The sequence below is a fragment of the Orycteropus afer genome, unplaced genomic scaffold (genome assembly GCF_000298275.1).
Source record: "Orycteropus afer afer isolate SDZICR_OR568_19922 unplaced genomic scaffold, OryAfe1.0 scaffold00119, whole genome shotgun sequence".
NCBI lineage: Eukaryota > Metazoa > Chordata > Mammalia > Tubulidentata > Orycteropodidae > Orycteropus > Orycteropus afer.
Window position 1 is genome coordinate 1,583,621 of NW_006921706.1, and position 13,508 is coordinate 1,597,128.

Consider the following 13,508-nt stretch of genomic DNA (forward strand, 5'->3'; position numbering starts at 1 on the left):
AAAAAAAAATCTTTCTTGTAATTGAATTCCTTTAAAAGTATATATTCAGAAACAAAGTCACAGAGTAGATTTGAAAAGAGAGATATAATAAATAAGGGGTGAGGTTGACAAAAAACTTCATAAAGGAAAGGACACTTGTGCTGGGCACTGAAAAACATATTGGTGATGGCCGAAGAACGCAACAGATGTAACTGGTGTCACTGAATTGTACACATGAAAAATACTGAATTGGTAAATGATGTGTTATCTAGATTTTTACAACAATAAAATAGAGGAAGAAAACAGATAGGATTAACAACAGAAAAGAAATAGTCAAATAATTTCTAAGGAAAATGAACAGAATGAGCAAAGGGATAAAGGAAAAAAACATTTCTAAGGAATGACAAACACCTCACTTTGGCTGGGGCATAGATGAGAGGCAATAAGAGAAGCAAGATTGTGAATTTAGGCGTGGTCAGAAAATGAAATGTTTATAATAGCACAGTAAAGATGTTTTTTTTTTTTTTCCAGTGAAAAATTAGAGCAGAGATTTTAAGTATGAGGTAGATTCCAGAAATTTTACAGTTTGTAAGAATAGAACTGGCAACTGGAAGTTAAGAGGATGAAAGAGAGAGATATATATAAGCAATGATGCTAAAGTGGAGTATTTGGAGAGTTAGTATTGTAAGGGCTTAACAGTTTGTTAGCTATCATTCACAGATGTGTTTATTATCAAGGGAACTTCAAAAGCATAAACAAAATATTTGTCTGAAACAAATTTTATTTTTCATGCTAAAATTTTTACAAATCTTATTTTGTCATACATAGTTACAAGAGCAACAGTTAAGAGCTGAATTTAAAAAATAGCATTTCTGGGCCTATTTATTTGTTACTAGCATAAGCATGTTTTGTTACATGAATCATAGCAACAAGTTAACAGAACTGCTCAACCTGGGAATTTAATAAGTGAGTCAAGATAGAGGCCACTACATTTTATAAACAAAGAATAAGTACCAGTTATGGATTGAAGCATGTTCCTAAAAACATATGTTGTAAATCCTAACTGCTCCGCTTGTGGTTATAATCCCCTTTGGGAATGGGCTGTCTTTGTTATGTGAACGAGGCAGGGTCAGTGGAGAGTTTGTCTTGAGTCATTCTCATCTAAGATATAAAAAAGATTAAACAAACAGAGGGAGAGATGGGGAAGAGAGCTGCCAAGCCATATGAAGATCACCAAGGAGCAGAATCTTAAAGAGACAAGGACCTTCCTCTAGACCTGACACAGAGAAAACTCTGCACCTAGAGCTGGCACCCTGAATTTGGACTTCAAATCTCCTAAACTGTGAGAAAATAAATTTGTTTGTTAAAGTCATCCAGAGCGCTCTGGTGGTATAGTGCCTAAAGCAGCTGTCTGCTAAGTGGAAGGCTGATGGTTCAAACCTACCAGCCACTCCTCGGAAGGGAGACTGCAATCTATTTTCATAGACATAAAACAAAACAAAACAAAACTCACTGTCGTTGAGTCGGTTCCGACTCATAGCGACCCTTCCTTGGGTTTCTGAGGCAGTGTCTCCTCGGAAACACGAGGGGTTGCTATGAGTCGGAATCGACTTGACGGCAGTGAGTTTGGTTTGGTTTTTGGTTTAAAGTCATCCAGCTGTGGTATTTCTGTTACAGCAACACTACATAATTGAGAGTACCCAAGCACACTCTCATGTTCTCTATTATTCTTCATCCCACAATTAGAATCAAGGACTAGAATCTACTAGTAAATACCACTATCATTCAAATATCTGACTAAGCAGGTCAGTCAGCAGGGATTCCAAATCATTTTCTAAAATCTTATGTCAGATATTAGAAAATCTTATGTATAATGCAGTGGTCAGCAGCACAGACTCTGAAGCCAGATGGCCTGGTTTCAACTCCAGGCTTGGCTATGTACTTAGCTGAATGAATGACTGTGGGTGTATCACTTCCCCTCTCTGTGTCTTGGTTTTCTCATTTGTGAAACAGAGATGATGGTGATAATATTGCTTACCTCACTGAATTATTGTGAGGAGTAAAAGAGTTAATATATGTAAAGTATTTGAAACAGTACCTGATGTATACTATGTAAATACTAACATTATACATATATATGCATATATGTGTGTGTGTGTGTGTATACACACATACATAAAATCTTAGTTTAGTTCTAAAAGGAAGTAAGACAAAACGCATAAGGCATGGCTTATTGACATTTTATGCTTAAAACCAACTATCACATAATGAAATTCTACATCGAGAAAAAAAATACATCTTTCACAACTCGGTATTGTTCCATCTTATACAATAATCAAAAGATGAATAGTATTTACAGCACTTATAATAACCCAACTATAGCTGATACAGTATCTCCCAGACTTCTAGTTTCTAAAATTCTGGGGGAAGCAGGACAATTTGAACTGGTATAGTCTACATGGTAGTAATATTACCTCTTGGCCATTGGCCCAATACTAACCCCTTTTGTTTTTGTATACAAAATATGCTGAAAACATTTCTCTTAAAACACATTTCAATTAATGTAATTAAACAGAAGGCAACAAGTTTCTTCTAGCCAAGTTAGATTTTGCTAGAAAAACCTGCCACATATTTTGAAATTATTTTATGGAGGATTTTTAGGGTCAAAGACATATCATGCTATATTCTTCAATTTAGAGCCTGTACTAAATACATGTATAAAGAACTACATACATAGTCACATTAGTCATTAAACAAATGGAAATTACATTTTTTCCCTCTGTAATAACTTCATACATGTATCACTTGCTTTCATCCAAATGAAGGATACATTTTAAAAATCCACTCTGAAATTTGTATTCTGACTATGCACAAAACACACAAATATTAGTTCTAATCAGAATTTTTAGTTGATAAGTCAAAATGTATATTTTTAAATAAATATTTTGGGATATATAAGTTAAGGTTTTGATCCAACCACAAATATTTTATATTAATGTAAAAATAAAAACCACATTTAAAAAAATACTGCTTAATCATTTTATCCCACCCTCTCAAACATGTAATATTGTTTTCCTTAAAATAAAGATAAACATCTCATTTGAAATCTGATTTTACAAAAAAGTGAAATAAAAGTATTAATTCTTAGATGTATTAGACTCAAGTAGTTGCTACCTCTAGATGTTGTTAAGCTAAAAAACACTACCTGATGATACTATGGTAAGTAACATTTTCCTAATAACTTGAAATTCAAGTCATACTGTTTATCAAAGAAGGCTGCTATATATTTGTAAATTTTTAATTTTACAATTTTAAAAAAGAAAAATTCTTGTCCAATAGATAAGCATTAATATCTTTTAAATCAATGGTGAACATTTTCATTATACCAAAGTTCTACAAGTTAATAAAACATCCTAATTAATAGTCTTATATATGTATAGCAATGAATGTATGTTTACAAATTAAATATTTTTAAAGACTGGTAAGATATGTTAAATGGTAAGATCAATGATGCTTGAATGAAACAGAACTGGTTTCAATTCTGAATGTCACTTTCTAGCATATGGTTATTTCTTCTCTAAAAATCAGTTTCCTTATGTGTAAAATGGAAGAAAATAACAGTATTTACTTTAGAGAACTGTTTTGAGGAATAAGAAGATGATACATATAAAAGATGTGCACAGTATCTGACATATAAGTATCCAATAAATATGAAATATATTGAGCAGTGACTTATTTTGGGGGTACCTAACAAACTATTTTCCTAAATAGATATAATCATTATATAAGAAACCATTCATTCCAAAAACCGTAAAAAACAAAAAATGAGGTTGGAAGAATTGTGGACATGTTCTCCAATGACATTGTACAATTTGTATTACAATAATGATGAGGCTAACTAAGTACCAAAAATAATTCATTAGGACTAAAGTTTCAAGTATCCAAAAAAAGTTACTTTTATTCTGTTTTGGCAGTCACTTCCTATCTATTTTAGTGCTGTAATGTGCTACTTTCAAATATTTTCTGAAATGTATTATATTTTCCTTTAAATTTTTAGAGAAAATAATTATCTTTTTGGCCTAAACAAAAAGGCACAGAAAAACTGCACACAAATAAAACTAGTAATTTAAATGTGATGTACTAGTAAAAAATGGTCAGTTAGCAATTTGAAGCAATTAATCCAGTTTCTACTATTTTCATACTGCTTTTATTTTCAAATCTCAAATATATTAATCTCTATCATTTATCAATATTTTCTCTGATAATTTGTCAGTTATATTATGGGAATAATCAAGAAATACTAAATATTAACAGAAAAATTAAGACATACATTATGCTCTAATACATGTGTTTATTCCCCATTTACAAAATTTCAAATACCAGCTTAGAGCTACCAAAGTCTTAGTCTAGTACATCGGTATTGTTTTGATTTTTAACTATTAATTCTGTTATTTTTTTCCTATAATTTTTAATCACACCTAATCTGAGCCAGGCTGGGCTGTCCAATGGATATTTAAAATGAAACACAGATACAGGAGACAGAAAAACGAAATCTGGCCCCAATTAAATTATTTACTAACTATATGACTTTCAGCAAGTCCCTCAACTTCTCCATGTCCTTCCTACCTCTTCTAAAAGATGTCGATCCTATTATCCTCCTTTGTCTGACTTATAGGACTGTGGGGAATTGTGTAAGAAAACATGTGAAAGTGCTAAAAAAAAGAGCAAAGTGATATATAAAGCTCTGGTAGCATAGTGCCTAAAGCATTTGACTCCTAACCAGAAGGTTGTCTGTTCAAACCCACCAGCCACTCCTTGGAAGGAAGACTGAGCAATCTACTTCTGTAGTGCTACTGCCTCAGAAACCTAAGGAGGGGTCGCTATAAGTCAGATCTGACTCAACAGCAGTGAGTTTGTTTTTTATATATATGTATATGTGTGTGTATATACATACATACATACACACATATATATATGTAATTATCAAGACAGTTTGCTATTGTATTGAATTCAGTCAGAAAGAACAGCCTACTGAGGTGTTACACAGGAGAAAATTATTACTTGAAGTATCAGAAACAAATTTGGAACATCTTTAACCATGTCCTCTGGATAAGGTCTGAAAGCAGTATTTAAAACAAAATGTAATAATACTTATCTCTTAACATTTAAACAGGAATTAGACATTGACCTAAGAGAAGTTAAAACATAATTCACTCTTTCCAGATTTTTTATGGCTATAATGATCTCACCTGGATGCATTTTTGTAGTGTTATTTATTTACAGCCTGTTTTATTGCAGCTTATCCAGGCATTTCCCAAAACCTCTCTGAGAATATAGGCATACCTCATTGTATTGTGCTCCACTTTACTGTCCCTCACAGATATTGTATATTTTTAAAACTGAAGCCTGGTGGTAGCCCCGCATCAAGCAAGTCTACTGGTGCCATTTTTTGACATCATGTGCTTACTTCATGCTCTGTGTCACATTTTGATAATTCTCACAATATCTAAAACTCCTTCATAATGCTATTGCACTCTTAAAAGACTTCAGTACAGTGTAAACATAACTTTTATATGCACTGGGAAACTGAAGAATTTGTGTAATTCACTTTTCTGCAATATTCACTTCCTTGTGGTGCTTTGGAATTGAACTGGCAACATCACTGAGGTACGCCTGTAGTTACAGGCAATTTTTTTCTCCTACCATTGATTTAAAAAAAAAAAAAAAAAAAAACCTCATTTAAATTCCAATATATTCTGATTTAAATTCTATACTAAAACTAGATAAAGGGTTTTTAGTTTAATAGGCTATAATAAAGATTCTTTAACATTTTTTGATTTTATACATAGAGTTATAAAAATACTCTCTCTGTTACTAAGTAAATATGAAACTAGCTGGGTGACTGGTCAAGTATGTAGAACAGATTTGGAAGCCCTAATCTAGATAAAGATGTTTGCTGAAATCACAAGAAAAGAAAGGTGAGGCAAAAGGAGACCTAGATCATACTTATTAACAGATGTTTAAAGACAGGAAATGAGAGGAAATTGAAATGAGAATGACTTTTAAAATTTAAGTAGAATCAATACATTAGAAAAGTGTGTACTACCATACAAAAACAGCAGTCAGCAAACCAAAGAGAAAATGAAAATACAGATTGAGTTTGATGAGAAAACCTAAAGTAAATTTAAAGTGGTGATTTTCTTCTAATAATAAGGTTAGGTGAGGTAACAATGGATGAAATGAAGACTACATAGTAAGGAAAAGAAGTTAGTCGGAAAATTCTACACATTTAAATGTTCAATGGAAAATTTGGAGAAACATTATGAAGACTGAAGGGAGACTTGAGTGTGTTTAAAGGGAAAAAGGAGGGCTTCATTAGATCTAAATAATTAAATACAGTTTATGTTTTATAGTTGAGAGAGGCAGACTGATAAATAGGTTATATCTCAGACCTCAGTTAGGCACTTAGGGGTTGGGAATGTGGGGACAGACCTGAATTCTGTCACTAGGAAATAAAAAGGTATTAATCTCAAGCCTCTAACTTTTTTGGTATTAGACCTTAATACCTAGGCTCAGTGATATCTACTTAAAAGGTACTTAGAACTTGGTGAGTGAAAAGACCAAATAGAAAAGGTATTAAAAATGTAAAACAGCAAAGCCAGTAAATCAGTAATTTACACTTGAAAACAATTTTAAATAAAACCAAAGTAGTTAACTTTTAGAGCATCATATTCATGTGATGTGCGAAGTGATTACATTTTAAAAAGCACAATAAAGGTTTGACTTCAATGTAGCCATCATCAATTTAATGATGCAATCATCTTGAATAATTTCTACAAAAGAAGTTAATTCCATCCTCTGAAACATTCATAAAATTGATGACTTCAGTACCCAATGGTGTGAAAAGCAAGGGTCTTCACAATTCTTTAGTATGAAAAGCAACATAAAAAAAGTGGATCATTAAAACATATGATTTCAAATCTAGTTTATACCAGATGCAATATGTAATTGGAACCATATTCACATACTATAGGTTTCTGGATTTCACTTTTATTTACTTTTCTGAGCAACTTAAGTTGTTAATCTGTACCACTTTATTTGACATTTATTAAAGCTATATAAAAACCATGCAGAGTTTATATACAATATTGTACATTAAATGACTATTCTTGAAGATCACAAAGTTTCATGATACTACAACTAACATGAAAAGACACGAACCACATTATTTAGGGGAATTAAAAAAATTTAGGTAGAGAGTTTTGCAAAGATTATTTTGGTTATTAAGTATTATACAAGCACTGGCTTGAAATAAGATTGGCAAAACATGCAAATGACCAGAATTTCAACAAATGAAAAGCTGAAACCTTTTAGCTAAAAGCTAAAACATCAGGTAGTTGAAATACTACCATACAATGAGAACTATAAAATAGGAAAATTTATTCTTTAAAAATCCTCCATGAATAATAGACTATCAGTAATTCTCTATAAAAACATTCAGAAGTAAAGTTTTCAAATTATGTTTATCACCCAAATAATATTTTCAGCAGTGACTGGAGCTGTGAATTTTAAATTATTATTTATTGTCCTATAGAGGAAGTTTCACTCTTCCCCTATGGGAGGAAGGAGGAAAAGAAAACCAATCATGAAATTTGGCTTCACATAAAATATCCTGCTACAAATACATCGTTAACACCAGAGCGCAGAGTTGCAATAACTACAAGTCCACATACTTTTAAATGTACTCTTAAAATAGTAGTACAAGCTAAGGTAAGTTCAATTTAAGATCTCCTATTAGGAAGTACCTCATCTTAGAAAGTTTTGAACATAGCAGGTATGTGTTCTTCTCCAGCTGTGTCTCTTCAGTTTTCACTGCTGTGGTTGAAGTACATTTAGATATTCAGACTGGCCCAACTGGTAAGTCGTGTTCCTCCCACAATCGACATACTGGTACCTCTCCTGGGATATCTGTTCAGAGTGCCCAAAGTATGTTGTTGTCACAGTAACTCTAAAAATAAAATAAATGGGGACAAATACCAACAGTTACATAAAAAGGTTTTCTAAAGTGAAAATGTTTGTAAAGTTCCCTCCAGAAAGAGATTCTTTGATTTATGATAGTTTAAGATTGCGAACATAGGTTTCTGAGGAAATATTTCTCCAGGAGATAACAGCAATGCTAGTTGATCAAGCCATAACCAAATAATTATCCAAAACACATGTAATCTTTTAACTAATCTCCAGTTAAAAATACCTAAGTTCTCATCACTTAAAAATAATGAATAGTTCTTTTATCACAGGGAAATTATTAATCAAATGTCAAAATACTTCCTCTATAACTCACAACGTTTTATTGGTTTACTCACTGCCATCGAGTCTATTCCAACTCACTGCAATCCCACAGGATACAGCAGAACTGCCCCACAGGGTTTCCAAGTCTGTAATCTTTACGAAAACAGACTGCCACATCTTTCTTCCCTGGTACAGCTGGTGGGTTTGAACTGCCACTCTTTTGGTGAACAGCCAAGCACTTAACCACTGCATAACATCCAAGTAATAAATTGGTAACATTCCAAAGTTTATTTTAAATTTTATTTATTTTTTTTTAAATTCAGAATGTGTACTCCTATAGAAAAATTGTTCTTAGGATTTTGGGCAGATTCCACAAAAACCTATTTGATCTATTTTACAACTTAAAAAGTAAAAAACAAATGTTGCAATAATAACTTGAAAGAAATAAATTAAGAAAGTGTTCATCATCAATGCTAGTAATGAAATGAAATAAAATTAAAAAGGAAGAAAAGGTAGTTTTTAGAGACTCTGGGAAAGTTTTACTTACTTTCACAAACTTTGGTATGTCTAATTTTTTCCCCCTAAATTTTGCTGTTGTTGTTGAGAATATACATAGCAAAACATACACCGATCTAACAGTTTCTGGATGCACAATTTAGTGACACTGATCACATTATCTGGGTTGTGCAACCATTCTCATACTCCTTTTCTGAGTTGCTCCTCTCTGTTAACATAAACTTACTGCCTCGTATGGTTCCTACTGAATCTTTCAAGTTGCTGTTGTCATTATGTCTAATATTAAGAAGTGGGATGGTACAAGGATTATAATTTTTCAAAGAGATTATGGAAATCAAATTATAATTGTGAAATTTTCATGAGTATCACTGTTAAATTTAACCTGGTCTTAAAAAATTAAAAACTTAACAAAATTTTGTATTTAATAAAAAATTATCAAAATAATGGCATCATGTCTCATCTTATATTACAAATATAATTAAGTACAGGAAAAAATAAAAAATAAAACATTTAGGAGAAAGAAAATTGTGGTTGACAGGCTTCTCCAGCTCATGCCCTAGTATGTCTTCAAGCAGTGAAGGTGCAAATCCTGAACTCAAAGAACGGTTAATGCTTTGCACTGACCGTGACTCCACCAACTTTAAGCCCCAGACCCTCAGACAATTTTGACACCTAATCAAGTGGCGGTAAAGCAGAGAAAAAGCCTGCGGAGGGACCAGGAGAAAGCGAGGAAGCAGAGGTAGGGATCCAAGTAAGGACGGGGACCAGGCCACAGCCTTCCCAAGCAGTGTAAAAGCAGAGAAAAAGCTTGGGGGGGGGGCAGGCCAGGACAGAGCAAGGAAGCAGAGGGAGGGATCCAGGTGAGGCCAGGAACACAGGCCATGGCCCTCCCAAGAGCAGGAAAGAGGCAGGGATCTATGTAAGGTGAGGGTGGGGAGGGTGGCAAGGTTTTGAACAGCTAACGGAGACAAACTTGTCTGTCAGTTTGTCCTATTGTGGTGGCGTGTTGCTGTGAGGCTTGAGGCTGTGCCACCAGTATTTCAAACCCAGTAGGGCTGCACATGGTGCACATGTTTCAAAAGTTTACAGACTGAGACAGACTAGGAAGAAGGAGGAGGCCATCCACTTCTCAAAGAATTGGCCAGGGAAAACCTTATGATAGTATAGAAACAGTGCCTGATACATTACTGTGCAACTTTACGAATAGCTCAGACACACTATCTGATACAGTGCAGGAGGATAAGCCACTTAGGTTGGAAGGCTCTCAAAATAGGACCAGGGAAGAGCTGCATCATCAGAGTAGAACCAGCCTTACTGATAGGGGTAAGGTAAAGCTTTCTAGACCTCCATATGCTGACACGGCATGACTCACGTTGAGGAGAACAGCTACAAACATCCATTAATAATCGGAAGATGGAATGTATGAAGCATGAATCTAGGAAAATTGGAAGTTGTAAAAAATGAAATGGAACGCATAAAGATTGATATCCTAGGCATTAGTAAGCTGAAATGGATTGGTTTTGGCCATTTTGAATCAGACTACCATGTGGTCTACTATGCCGGGAACAACAATTTGAAGAGGAATGGCATGGCGTTCATCATCACAAAGGATGTTCCAAAATCTGTCCCAAAGTACAATGCTGTCGTTGTTGTTGTTATGTGCCATGGAGTCAGACCCGACTCATAGCGATCCCTCCTTAGGTTTCCGAGGCAGTATCACTACAGAAATAGATTGCCCAACCTTTCTTCCGAGGAATGGCTGGTGGGTTTGAACCACCAGCCTTCTGGTTAGCAGTCAAGTGCCTTAGGCACTATGCTACGAGAGGATAATATCCATATGCCTACAAGAAAGACCAGTTAATAGGGCTATGATTCAAACTTATGCACTAACTACCAAAGCCAAAGATGAGGAAACTGAAGGTTTTTATCAGCTTCTGCACTCTGAAATTGACCAAACATGCAATCAAGATGTGTTAATTATCACTGGTAACTTGAATGCAAAAGTTGGAAACAAAAAAGAATCACCAGTAGTTGGAAAATTTGGCCTTGGTGACAGAAATGATGCTGGAGATTGCATGACAGAATTTTGTTAAGACCAACAACTTTTTCATTGCAAATACCTTTTTTTCAACAACACAAACGGTGGCTATATATGTGGAATTCACCAGATGGAATACACAGGAATCAGACTGACTGACTACATCTGTGGTAAGAGGAGATGGAAAAGCTCAGTATCTTCAGCTAAAACGAGGCCAGGAGCTGATTGTGGAACGGACTGACCATCAACTGCTTATATGCAAGTTCAGCTTGAAGTTGAACACAATTAAAACAAGTCCACAAGAGTCAAAATATGATCTTGAATATATCCCTCCTGAATTTAGAGACCATCAAAAGAACAGATTTGATGCATTGAATACCAATGACCAAAAACCAGAAGAATTGTGGGATGACATCAAGAACATCATCCATGAAGAAAGCAAGAGGTCATTAAAAAGGTAAGAAAAGAAGAAAAGACCAAAACGGATGACAGAAGAGACTTTGAAACTTGCCCTTGAGCAGAGAATAGATAAAGCAAATGGAAGAAATGACAAGATCAAAGAGCTGAACAAAAGATTTCAAAGAGCAGCTCGAGCAGACAAAGCCAATTATTGTAATGAAATGTGCAAAGACTTGGAGTTAGAAAGCTAAAAGGGAAGAACACACTCAGCATTTCAAAAGCAGAAAGAACTGAGGAAAAAATTTAAGCATTGAGTTGTAATACTGAAAGATTCTATGGGCAAAATATTGAATGATGCAGGAAGCATTAAAAGAAGATGGAAGAAATACAGAGTCACTGTACCAAAAAGAACTTGTAGAGCTTCATCTATTTCAGGAGGTGCCATGTGATCAAGAACCAATGGTACTGAAGGAAGAAGTCAAAGCTGTACTAAATGAATTAGTGAAGAACAAGGTTCCAGGAATTGATTAAATACTCACTGAGATGTTTCAACAAACAGATGCCCCACTCGAGGGACTCACTCAGTTATGCCAAAAGATTTGGAAAACAGCTACCTGGCCAACTGACTGCAAGAAATCCATATCTGTACCCATTCCAAAGAAAGGTGATCCCACAGAATGTGGTAATTATCAAACAGTATCATTAACATTGCACTCAAGTAAGATTGTACTGAAGATAATTCAAAAACGGGTGCAGCAGTATATTGAGAGAGAACTTCCAGAGGTGCAAGCTGGAGTTCTGGTAAGATGGCGGACTAGGCAGAAAGACTGCACAGACTCTCTTCAACAAAGAAAAGGGAAACCAATTAACACAGACACAGAAGATAATCCTGGAACCCTGAGCCTTGGGAAGGATATAGAAGTGGACTAAACCCCAACTAGCAGAAGAATTTGCATGAAAATACCAAAAAAGGAAACAGACAGACCTGCGGTCTGGCAGCGATCCTGATGGCATGGCACAGACAGCTTGGAGATTCCTTAGTGGTGGTAGGACCTAAGAATTAACCTAAAAATCAGTCCTGCTAGCCAGGGACTGCACAGATGACTGCTCTGGTGGCTGGAAAATAAACAGAGAAGATAAAGAGAAAGGTGGGCTGAGCTGTGGACTTTTCCCGGTCTGGAGGGCACTGCCATTTTGAATGTTTAAAACAGCTTGACTATTTTTGATATTTAAAGAGACAGCGCTCTCGCAGATTCCTGGGGCTTAAGAAGACGTTCTGCTTTCCAGCAACTCCAAGGACCTCCAAGACTGAAAAGCTACGACATTCCTCTTGTTACTCTTATACCCAAACCTGCTTGGTGATTGAGGTGTGGCCATCCCCCACCCCCACCTACCTTCTGGGCCAAAAGGAACTCCATCACAGTCTGTGTGCTCAGATGGAGCCTGGGTGCCCTGTCCTGTCCTCCACTGATTTTTCTCTTTTTTAATTTTTATTTTACTTTTTGCTTTCTTTTTTCTGGTGATTGGTTTGCTTATATTTGTCTGTTTTAAAACAACTACTATTATTAATACTTTTGTCCTTTTTACTATTATTCTTAATCTTCTCCTCTCAGGTCCTAGTTTTCAGCATTTTTTTCTTTTCCCTGTTCCTGGTTGAAATTTTTTTTTTTTAATTTAAGTTTTTCTTTTTTTCGCCTTTTTTCTCTTGGTTAAGTCCATTCCTTGTTCTTCTTTTTGCGTTTTTCCCATTTTTTTCCCCTTCATTATTCTCCTTCTCTACCTTTTTTTTTTCTCTTAGTGCCCTATCCCCAGATATTGGAGGTTTTCTTGTCTTTTCTTCTTCTTTTTCCCTTTTTTCTTTTTTTGGTTACTGTTCCTGTGTGATTACATGGGGTGTTTCTGTCCATGTGCTTTTAGTTTTTTGATGGTTATTCAATTGTAATTTTTGTCTGAGTGGGAGATAGCAACAGTTCCCATAACACACAACTACACCAACACTCCCTGCAATTTCACTTATTGAGCAAGAGCCACTACCTCCTGCTTCACCAACAGGCCAATGATAAAAAACCACCAAGAAGAACCTGAATCACCCTTGGCTGGTCTTCATAAACAGTTAACAGAGATCTAAATACACCACCACCACAATGCCTTGCAGACAACAGACCATCACAGTCCACACAAAGAAGTAGGATAAAGTGGTAGAAACAAGGGAGCAGGATACAGACCCAGAACACATCCCTGAGGAAGAAGCAGCATTGGAACTCTCTGATAAGGAATTCAAAAGAAT

General features: G+C 35.1%; 1 protein-coding gene across 1 annotated transcript in view; it reads right to left on the reverse strand.

Annotated features, from left to right (window-relative positions):
- Positions 1–7,848: 7,848 nt before the first annotated feature.
- The window catches only part of TMEM106B (transmembrane protein 106B), a 47,966-nt gene continuing 42,306 nt past the window's right edge, over positions 7,849–13,508 (reverse strand). The window contains exon 7 of the mRNA XM_007944065.2: positions 7,849–7,987. Coding sequence (XP_007942256.1) covers positions 7,849–7,987 — 139 coding nt within the window. The remainder of the gene's footprint in view (positions 7,988–13,508) is intronic.